The sequence below is a fragment of the Camponotus vicinus genome, unplaced genomic scaffold, assembly GCF_025532165.1.
Source record: "Camponotus vicinus isolate PSW18456_S1 unplaced genomic scaffold, iyCamVici1.0 SCAF_9, whole genome shotgun sequence".
NCBI classification, from domain to species: Eukaryota; Metazoa; Arthropoda; class Insecta; order Hymenoptera; family Formicidae; genus Camponotus; species Camponotus vicinus.
In genome coordinates this window covers 6280082-6292598 of record NW_028141981.1, presented here as the reverse complement: position 1 = coordinate 6292598, position 12517 = coordinate 6280082, and the positions used below count along the sequence as shown (strand labels likewise).

The 12517-nt window shown below is 27.5% G+C and overlaps 1 protein-coding gene across 2 annotated transcripts in view; it reads left to right on the top strand.

Moving 5' to 3' along the window:
- Positions 1 to 12517, top strand: part of LOC145976863 (neuropeptides capa receptor-like) — a 31766-nt gene that overhangs the window by 15611 nt on the left and 3638 nt on the right. Inside the window, exons 3-5 of one of the 2 annotated variants that reach the window (XM_083108319.1) lie at positions 4621 to 4711; positions 5536 to 5735; positions 9539 to 9781. In XM_083108319.1, the coding sequence (XP_082964445.1) occupies positions 4621 to 4711; positions 5536 to 5735; positions 9539 to 9781 (534 nt within the window). The remainder of the gene's footprint in view (positions 1 to 4620; positions 4712 to 5535; positions 5736 to 9538; positions 9782 to 12517) is intronic. The other variant, XM_083108320.1, reaches the window with a different exon arrangement.

Sequence of the window (12517 nt, the reverse complement as noted above, 5' to 3'; positions counted from 1 at the left end):
GGAAAATTATAATAATCCTTAAAGAAATAATTATTATGTAAATATTTATCGTAACAAAACGGTAATTTACAATTCTTATTACAAATATGCTTTATGAGAAATATTAATGTTTTACCTTAAATTTCACAGCAAATCCTATTTTTATATTTCTATCTCGTATCTTAATAAGTCTTGTACGAGTGACTTTGAGCCACAAAATCGTTTTACGTTTTATCATGTTTTACATGTGTGTGTATGTGTATGTGTGAAACTGGAATAAAATTTAAAATAAAAAAAATAATTACTTTTTCATGGGCTAGATCTCAAAAACTCGAGAATAATTATTAATTTTATTCGAACTAATTGCAAGCTTACATCAAAATTATGCGAAAATAGTGCTGTTAGATTTTTTTATTGCAGTTTCATTTCAAAGATACTTTAATTGGAAACACGTTTAACATGAGAATTCTAAATGAGCTACTTTATTACTTTACTAGCGTCTCGACAATATGCCATGTACATAATCATGGCTAGTTGCTTTTTATATACTTGGCGTCCCGACGCTATCGCATCATTTAATATCAAACGGAGTGAAAAATTCCTGCAAAAAATTATTTTAGCAATCTCTCTAATCATTAAATATATATATATAATAATGGCACAAATCAATATTAATATAATATGTATACTTTTACATAATTATAATCATATAAATTATATAGTCATAAATTATAATGATAAATTAATTATTTTTTAGTCTAATATATAAAATTCTATATTTTTATCTTTCCTCTTTTTAAAATGTTTTTTTCTTATAAAAGTAAAAAATAAACACTATAATAAAGTAGCTGGAATTTATATTAAACGATACTCACGATATATATTTTATATTACTCGCGACGTACTTAACAGACTAACTTACGGGAGCGAAACTTTTTTAATGACTCTGGAGATTACAGTCAAAATGGATATCCTGAGATAAGTTTATCGCGGAGATTAAGAATCGGGTCGTGCTCAATCCGCGTATCAGTACATTTTGAAAACTGTGAATACTATGAGGCAAAAATGGCAAATAAAATATAATGTTCTAGAAGAGCACTACTGCTTATCTAAATGTAAGAAGCTTGTTTCGTATGAATACGTACATGTATAAAATGTCTAGGATCTTGATGATAACCTTGTTCAGTTATGCTCGATAAAACTTCCGTATTCCTGAGAAATATACAAGATATGTCTTAAACTATTCGCTTTCGTTTCTCTTATAAAAATTGTATATCTTGTATCCAAGAAATTATTCTTCAGTTATGAATTATTTATAATAGATAAAAAAACAAATTTTTTTAAATACAAAATTCTGTGATATTAATAGAAAGTATTCGTCAAATCTGTCAGATACCCTATATGTTACGTTTCTCCCTTCATTGATCATATATCAGATTGCCAAGAAAATAAAAGAAAAAAAGCTTGAGATACTTCGTATCTAACAAGCTACTTCTCCTCGAGAGAAAAAATTCCAATTTTGTGACGAAGCGATTGCGCTTTCGCGCAAAGAATTTTTCTGATCGCGATAATATTTGATGTAATGAGAGAATATTTAGGATTGCAGAAATTAATTAAAAATTTAATTAAAAATCGGAGGAAAAAGAGAGAGAAAGCTATTTGTCTTGTTAGTGAAATGCACAAGTATTGCATAATTAACGAATCCATAGTTTTCTCTTCTCTTCTACAATACTTCTCAAGTGCAATATGAAACAGTGCGAAAAAAAATATAAAAAAGACTATTAAACAATAAGTACGTCGTTTATCAAATTTGAAGATTATGCATTTATATTCATATGATACAAATACTTGAGTGATCAATTTTAAATTTCGAACTTCTCAAGTACAAATCTTTCCATCTGTCCCATTATGGATTAATAAGGAATTATAGCGTGCCTATAATGAAAGCCAATGTATATGCAGGAACACGTTCTATCGAGTGATTTGAGGATTCGTCACGTACTCAATATCAATAGTGAGTTAATGAGTTTTGTGATCTTTGAAGTCGAATGAAATAAACGACTTCCGTGCGGCTATTATGTCGGAATTTTGATTAATTACGATTTACAGTGATTTTGTAACGTATCGGCATCCAATTGCACGGGCTAGTATCCCAAGTGATTGCGGACGAAACCCAATAAAACCAACATACTCGATCTATACAAATAATATTTATTGGGTTTCATCATTTCATTTTCATTTGTGCTTCGATAAAATCTCCAGTGCAAATTATAATATCATAAATATGTATCATGAATTTTTGATTGAAAATAAAACTAAACAGAAATAAAATATGATTTAAAGTTAATTTCTCATTAAAAAAATAATTATAATGTATTACTAAAAAGTACAAAATGTTAAATTAATTTAGAAGTTTCAGATATCCTAAAATAATTCGAGAATCTTTGGATGTTATACTGATTTGTTTATTTTAGCTAATGACATATTAAAAGTATCCGTGTACTGAAAATAGTAACCATAGTACCTAGAATAAAGATTATCTACCGAAAATGCGCCGTAAATAACACACATAGATACCATCGGCTTTATATAACTTAGATGCCAAATGATACAAATCCGAAAAAAAGTTTAAAAAATAAAGATTTTTGTGTGTGTGCGTTCGCTTTTATCATAAATACACATATAGATGATTTAACTATGCTAATTAACCTTGAAAACAGATGATTTCAGTGTAATTATACTGATTCATGATAAATCGCATTGTCTACAAATCGCATTCTCAAATCTACTAATAACTCGAAATCGAATTTAGAACTTGTATTATTAAGTATCTGGGTCACTCATATACATATAGAGTGTATTAAGACTTGACCAGATTTAATGGCACGATAGTTCCGGTTGCTGAAAGCTAAAGCTTTCATCGTCGAACTGTATCGAAATTTTACGATATTAGATTGCGGTTTAGGACTATCACATACAGGAGTAAAGTTCTAAAAAGAACGTCTTCACGACGCGCTATGTGTCTTACATGATTCATGAGCACCTTTAGGACTTGTAAGCATTATGTTAGAACCATCGATACATTGACTTGCGAAGTGAATGAGATCTAAAGTTAATAATGTCAGATAATACATATTAAATATGGGCATTGCCAATAAACATTGCCAATTTTTTCGTATATTTGATATGACGATTTATTCTTTGCTAGAAATAAATAGCAAATTATGCATCTCGCTACATATATGTATACTATATTAATCTGTGCTTACATATACGAATATTGATTTTACGTCACACAAACACACATATACATACAATTTTTTAATAATCTCCGAAAAATAAAATACAAACAAGACTCGCTAGAAAAGCAGGAAAACAATTATCGTTACTTTTTTAAAGGATATTTTTTCCTACATAAATTGATTTTTTTTTAGCTAATGTTATTTTCTTATCATTATTTTCCTTCAATATAAAATTTTTTAGATAATTTTTATACCACCGTTCTCGACCGTAGAATAATGAAATAACGTTACATAAATTTCTAAATTTTTCATGTTATTATAAACTCATTCTGACTTAAAAATTTTTTAATATTTTGTTATAAAATAATTACATCTCATAGATAATAATATTAAAAAATGTTAAATTATATATAACGTTTAATTTTAATGTAAAATCAACATTTTAAGTGCAATAATCTAACATGTAATAATAAACAACATGAAGTAGGTGCGCTAGCAAGGAAAAGTGTAAAAAAGTGAAAAAAGTATAAGAAGTATCCGAAGAAGTCGCCAGACACAAAACGCATAGCAAGTTATAAAATAATTTGCGGTGACAGGCAATTGCTGCGTCGCTTGTAAACAGATTTAGTATTGGAGTTTCGTCCAGTTGTTGTTGTTATCACAAGAAAAATAAATAATGCTAGATTTTTCATCTATCATAAAGAGATTCAAGTTTCCAACTTTTCTGTAATTAACAAGAATGCGCACAAGAGAAGAGTTTGTCCTTAAATCGAAATAGATGACACTTCAATTTCATATTTTATTTCAGACGTTATTTCTTGAAATTTTTAGTAGCTTAATAATAAGAACTTCTGTTAGTTGAAGAAATTAAAATTAGAATAGTTATAAATTTCAAGAACACTGATTTATAATGAATTCATTAATGCTCGAATTGTAATGCGAATTATTTTAATTGTAAGTACTAATTGATCGTGAATTTTTTGCAAATTATGTTATAACGATTGAATATCTAATTCGCCGATTGTTAGTGCGCTTACATAATTCATTGTGATCATTTATTTATAATTATATTTGCACTTATCTTTAGCAAAAAAATCCAATCTGAGAAACTTGGCTTTTACATTATTTGGCATTTTTCTATTTGGACTTATGGACATTTTGCATCTTTTGCATATCGATAAAGATACTTTGTTTCGGCTTTTTTAGAAATACAATTTTTATAAATTAGTGATATGACGATAACAAATTAAATTAAACATATTAACTGATTTTTATATAATATTAATGTATTTTTTTTAATTTGTCCATGAATATTTATATACATTGATAATATTATTATTTCGAGAATTAATTGAACAAATATAATAATTAGTATGCATACAATTTTTTTTACTTCCAGGACTACCCAATGAGTTGAGCGTATTTTGGCAACAATATCCATGGACACTCGGAGTAGGTTTATGCAAAATCCGAGCATACGTCTCAGAAATGTAAGTTAGAACAAAAAAATGTTGCTAAATAAAATAAATCATGAAAACAAAAAAGACAGACTACTTAATAAATCAACTTTTGAAATTTTAGATTATAATTTCTAACACAACTGGTAATTTATATTTTTGTTACTCGGAGAAAAATGAATTTAAAAAATCATAAATGAATAGCAATTGCATAAATAAATTTTGCTAGTTACAAAATTGTATTCTATTGGAGAGATTTTAAGCTCAAAATATGTAAAGGATCTGCAAACAAAATGTATAATGCTAAAATAATCGTGAAATACATATTACAAGATGCAGTTTTAAAGCTACAAATAATAGTAGTTATAGTAATAATAGTTAATCCATTATTTTGCATTTAGGTTACACGTAACATCTTTTAAGAAACGCTTGCGCAAGAGAAGTGCAAATCTTGCAACAATTATGCAAATAGATTGCACAAACTTCCTCTTCATAAAAGGGAAATTTGTGCTCTTCATATTTTCTCTGTTGTAGATGCCTTTATTTAAAAGAAAGAGAGAAGCCTATATATAATAATAAAATTTAACCAATGCTTTGTATAATTTATATTTTAAAATTTCATGAACTTTAGCAAAATATATTCTTTGACTATGAACAAGTGCAGAAAATTTGCAAATTTAAGCGAGTGAGAATACAGGAATATATATCATAGAGAATATAATCAAACATAAAATCTAACATTAATAATTGTTTTATCGAAGACTCTCTGATAGTTTTATGAGCACTTTGCATAATTACTTCGCGAAAAATTGTAAAATTATATTTGCATTTAAAATTATTTGTGCGTTTCTTTCAAGGTCATCTTACGTATCAGTATTAACGATAATGGTGTTTTCGTTGGAGCGGTACCTAGCAATATGCCACCCCTTGCATTTGTATGCGATGAGCGGACTTAAACGACCTGTGCGCTTCATCGTAGGTGCATGGTTACTGGCTCTTATCTTCGCTCTGCCCTTCGCCGTTTATACCTCCGTTAATTACATCGAATATCCGCCAAGTGAGTGGTCTCTTGTATTAATAGCCAATCTACTTGTGTGTTCAATCGTGCTTGAATATAAGTTTTAGATTTTTTGCGAGAGAATAATATAAGTACCGTCGTTGCAGATACGACACAAATGTCTAAAAGATAATAGCTTTTACCTAGTATGATAATAATCGAATCATTTAAGAAGATTATTTTTAAGAAGATTACTTTCTCAAATTCTTATTTTTATAAAAAAATACAAAAATAAGTCGGTAATACAACATGTATTTTATGATATTTCTTAGTTCTTTGACAAGAACAATTTAATCTAGTTCTTATATCAATTGTTATATATACATAAGATTACTTCTCAAGTGTTTAAGACAATTCTCTTCAAAATTCCGATAGCTTTCTCATTTTGTACTTTAAAAAATAACTAGAAATATAAGAAGAAAAAAAAGTAGATAAAGCTAATATATATTTTCGACGAAAGAAATTTGTGTTTCTTATTTTTTTAAAGATATACAAGGCAATGTACATTAAACATTGTGCAAAAATTGTTTGAGGAAAAAAAGACTAAATAAATGCATGAATGCAACACGTTTACCATTTGCATGTAATTATGGTCGTTCTATTTTGTGAGTACATTTGCGCGCTATCACGAGTAAACTCATTTGAAATGCATGCTCGTCTAATTAAACGACACATTTTTCATCGGTTCTGTAATTTGAGTAATCATAGATACAACGAAGAAAAATAATGAATCGATAATTTTACTTTTTCATGCAAAATAAATGCTTCTAATATAAAAAGCATTAAATAACAGAAATTATTTTTATAAAGAAATTATAAGGAATATCCTTAAAAAATATGTCAATCCAAAAATTATAAAATAAAGAAATAAAATAGAATTTGATATATGTAAAATAGAAAAAATAAAGCTTTTTAAAGTAAATTTGAAGTCTAAAAATTTATATTTCATGTGTATTTCAAATTGTTAGTCTTTTTTTTTTACATTTATTTTTTTTTGTATCTTTTGTATTTTATTTATTAAAATAATAGAGCAAAAATTTATATTAAAGTGACATTCATCAAGTTTCATTCATGATAATTAAAAAATTTATTTTGAGTGGTTTTATTGCTTCCTACATATTAGCATTTAATTATTAAGTTTATTTTACAAAATTTTGTAATTAAAATTAAAAATAAAAAAGTATGATAAAACTCGACCTTGCCTAAAATTAAGATAAAACATTAGATAAGAAATATATTTTCTTTGAAAGAGAGAGAGAGAGAGAAAAGGCTAAATATTTTTAAAAGTTTATTATCGAAAACTTATAATCTTAAAAAAAGAAGATAACAGCATTAAAAAATAAAAAAGTATTCTTTTTATAGAAACTTTGTACACATTTCAATTCTGCGGCACAATCGCGTTTTGCTGCAATTATTTCAATGATTATATTCATGAGTGCACATTATGGATTTTATATTGTGGAAATGGTCATTTCTCCGGATACACTGTAATATGTAGAAGTATAGAAGTATAGAACACTCATATTGTCGCACGGGAATATTGTCGAATGGACCATTTCACCGCAGATTTTCGGTCGCGGATCAATGCAATCGGTATCGCCACTTATGATACTGCGTGTATTTTCCAATTTCTACAATAGTGCGCATCGATTATAAAAAGGGAATTTCAAAAAATTCGACAGAAAAACATTTTATAAAGATATATATCCTTTATTATCAAAAGAGATTGCTTCTAAATTTTATTTTTTAGAATAATTGAGAATAATTTCTATCACACACACATTTTCTATTTTATATATTTTTTTATTTAATTATAATTAAAATAATTTAATTTTTTTTAATATATCTATTCATTGTAATTTTTACTAAAGTTAATTGTAAGTTAACAAAATTCAATTTCTTATATAGAAAGTAGGTTAAAAATTATGCTACAGCAAGTTTTGTCCTATTTTCCACTCGATTTTCCTTTGGAAAGAAAATAGATAATATGATTGATATTTATCTTTTGTAAAATACAAGCTCTTTTACAGACGTGTCATGTGCAGTAACATGATAATATCAAGTGCCGTTTGGAAATTCAATGAGAAATTGATACCGCACATGACGACAATACTAAGTGTATGTGCAGTTGTAATTACATCGTAAAACGAGAGGCCTTCCACAGCATTTATTATCAGGAATGATAACGGGTCATTTACCAAAATCTAATTATCGATCAACTGCGGCGCTAGAAATTTACATCCGACCCGCGGGGAATACATAAATCTGACGTTTATCCCGCAAAAGATATTCCATCGAAACAATAAATCTCGCAAACGTGTGTTCTTTGTATTAATGCAATTTGTCGTGTTTAATTCGCTTCGTTAAACAAATGTACATTACTCTTGATTCTAATGTTTCATTGTAATGTAATAATTCTACGATCGCGGATTGCATACTACACTTTAACACTGTATTGTTAAAAAATAATTAAAAATAACTAATGTCTCTCTCTTCTTCTTTTTAATATATTCTATATTCTCGCAACATTTTCATAAAAGAATGCAGGAAAAATAAATTATAGCAGTGATAGCATTCGTCAAGAACGCAATAAACATTACACGTCTCTTTGCACAGGATTTAATATTCATCGCGAACTTCACTGATGTGCTGAAATACATCGTCTTAAATTATAGCGATTCATAATTTCAATGCGTATGAATTTCAGTACGCTTGAAGTGCGTTGTCGCTCGTTGGATCTTACGATCTATTTATGTTAATGTTCTATTTTACATTTGATGCAATCAGACGCTATTCAATATACGAGAAATGAAAAAAAGTAATTAATTTTTTGTTTAATATAAAAAACAATTAAATTTTTTATTTCAAGAAAATAAAACATATATAGTGATGCATTAATATATTTTTCTACCTATTTTGTTAATAAGAGCTTTTCTAAAAATATTTAATTTAAATTAAGAATATTCAATCATAATCAATATTTAAACTGAATATATTTATATATAAATATAAATGTTTATGCATGTTTAATCGCAAAAACAACTTTTGTTTATCTCCACGTGTTATACATGTGATTGTAAAAAGTATGAATTATTGCTTCAAATTGTACATTTAATGAACCCCATTTAAAATATATTTAAATACGTTTTATGCAACTGCACGGATAAAACGTATATATTCAATCACGAATTGATTAGTCAGAATGTGTTTCAGCGTTTCTGTATTGATAGGATGTAAACTTTTTAATCCGATAACTGTAATATATAGTTAAGAGATTATAATAAAATTCTCTCAATTTGCAAGAGAATTTATATATAGGATTCAGAATATTAAATTAATAAAATCAATATATTCTTTAATATTCAATAGATAAGAACTTTTCAATAAATTATGGCTATTTATATACATATAATTACTTGATCTTGAAATCACTTATTCATTCATGTCATTGAAATATAAACTTTATCAAAAAGTTATTCTCTCATCAGTATATTAAATTATATTAATAAAACTTAATATCAATAAATATTCTCTCAATCATGAATAATATAAAAAAAATATTCAAAAATTTTTGCATCTCATGCTGAATAAAATATCCAAAATTTAAAATTATAAAATGTATCGAATAAAAAAGTTATAAAAATTCACATATAATTGATTCGTAAATATTCGCAAATTATATTAACTAATAATTATTGTAATTTACTCTTAGGGAGTTTACAGAAAAAACAAAGTACAAGAAAATAAAATAATCTCATGCTGCAAATTAAGAGACAAGACGTGTTTCTCGCATCTGTTTGTAGGATCCGGTCGCTATTCTGAGGAGTCAGCGATGTGTGCCATGTTGCTGCACAACATGCCTAAGTTTCCTCTTTACGAGCTCAGCTGCCTCATATTCTTTCTCGTGCCGATGCTGTCTATAGCGGTGCTCTATGTGAGAATGGGTCTCCGAATACAAAACAACGGCCTCGGGCATAGCATCGAGGGCTCCGTTCACGGAGAAACGAGGCAGGCTCAATCACGAAAAGCCATCATCCGAATGCTCAGTAAATTTCTGTCTTTTTCGGATCACTCACGCATGCACGCACATACAAATGCACACATAGAACTATGTATTACGTGCAGGAAAATGTACACACATACACTTACATAAGCTGCAACATACCTCATAGAATTTATTGCATCGCGCTGTATTTTATTCCGATCGCAGTTCATTTTATACTCTCGAGTTTTCGCGATGCTTTATTGCATATCCTTGTGCTTTATAAATCGCACACGATAAAATTTTGCATTACTGTCGATTCGTTTATTACTGATATCATTTATTACGGAGAACGGAATTGAAGAGTCAATTAAACTCGATGCGAAACGATTATGGATTATTTTTAAAACAACGTTGCTTTTTAAATATTGCATGGCATGCATATTTACAACTTTTTTTCTGACATATAGATATATCCCTTTAAAGTTAAGATTTATAATTGCTCATATATAAAATATAAAAAGAAAAGTTATATTTAAATAAATATCCCGCTTTTTACGAAAAATATTTCCAATTGATCTTTTTAAAAATATTTCCATTTGAGAGATTGTACCTTTTCTTTCGCTTTGGAAGAAATTTGTTTAAACTTCTATACTAGTTTATTAACTTTTTTGAGCATATACATTACAAGGAGTTATATCGTGAATACATTTTCATTAGTGAGATTAGAACATGTCAAAATTCCAGGAGGTAATCGCGTGATATTCATTTTCGCGCAAGCGTTTTGTGACGGAAGATGTTAGAGTTCAGTCATCTATGCAATGACATAGTTTTAGATGATATTCCAATAATCTGCATTGTTAGCAAAGTTAATCTGACTTCACGTCAGCCTTGCATAATAAGCATATTATTAATGGTTTAACTCTTTGTTAACTTCAAGTTAAGCATTTTGATACCTTGTTTTTTCTTTGTACGAAAATCATCATCTCTTGTATTTGCTTATTCCTTGGCATATAACCGATATAATTTAAAATCGATATTTGCAATCTTCAATGAGATATACTTGTCCTCTTTAAAGATTACTATAACGTATCTAGTTGCTTGCTTTTGTTTATTTTGTTATTTATTCCGAAAACGACGACTTTAAATATACGCAGTGCGGCGTTTAATATATGTACTTGTAGTATATTCCTTATATTCAGAGAAAAATTCTATAATTCTTCCTTTTATAAAGTTCTTTATGAAAGGATAAAACATTATTAATTGTGAAGAAACGAAAAAAGATTTCAAATATCTTCAACTTCTCATCAAATGCATTTAAAGAGAAGATATGGCTTATCGAAGTATAATAAATATAAATATTAAAAAACTTTGAAATATACGATTTTTGTATAAGTATATTTGACTAATAAAGCATGCGAGAGAGAGAAAGATAAATAATTATACATGTAAAAAATAAATAATTTTCATTGATAATATATATTAAATAATATATTAATAATAAATTAAGTTATACATTGTTTTGCTTAATACAAAATTTATTTTTTAAATATTAATTAAAATTAGGGGGGATTAAATCGTTAAATTTGTTTCTTAATTTCATTATTCCACAGAAGAAAAAGTTTTCAAATTTTGCATAAGCATCACCTTTTTCCCTGAGAATCCCAATTATACAGAGTGTATCCCAATTATAGAGAGTGTATCGGAAATAATAATATAAGTAAAGGCAATTTTCTCATGCAAATGTAAATCGAAAATGTAAAATCAAATTACAATTTCTATTCGTATTTGTATCGGACAATGACTTGGTATGGATCAAAGTAATGCAACAGGTTTTGATAATACATTTGTTTCATTAATTTACAAATTATTAAAAATATTGCTTTTTTATCGCATACAATTTATTACTCGACGAATTAAAGAAACATGGATTAATAATAACGTGTTCCCAAATCTTTACTGCTTCAAATTCCTACAATATTATTTTGTAATTAAAGACAATTTTTCGATTATTTTTAATATAAACTATTTCATATTCAACATGTTAATGTTCTCGAAAATAAGATCTTTTATAAAAAAAATTTTATTTTATATTTTCGATTTGCACACATTTGTATGAGGAGCCACCTCCATATTGTATGTATTATACACTTTTCGACATACCTTCTATATCAATATCATCCTCTTATGTGTGTTTATTCTATGTATGTATCGCGCTTATAAATATTGTATATATCATGCTGAACATTTCCATGAAGATAAGAGGATCGTTTGCACGTCATATCGATTAATCATCGAGTTGCTTCGATTTCGCATTTCCTTGATTTTATGTATTGTAAATTCGTTGATTTATGGCAACATAATATCATTTACAAGATATTCAAGCTCGACGAGATGTAATAAATTGTGGGAATGCATGAAAGAGTTTGTACGAAAGTATCATTTAAAACTTGACCTATTTTAGAAGTATTTCGGCGTATAGTTCATCATCCATGTATTGTGTTTATCAATTTTTAGCGAATAATGGAAAAGGAGTAATAATAACATAATTTTGATTGCTCGATACTCATTAGAAGTTGTTTTTACACGATCCTCTTACTGATTTCACAAGAGATATTAATAAATATATCACTGATATGCTAAGAAGATACGAATGTTATCACTGATTGTGAGATGTTTGGTGTATTCAAAATAGGAAATAAGTCAGCAACCGACTTTTCCCTCCTCCTACGAGTATTGTTCAAAAACACTAAGAATATTTCTTTAATTAAATTTATTTGAATAAAGAAAGAGTTTGTCA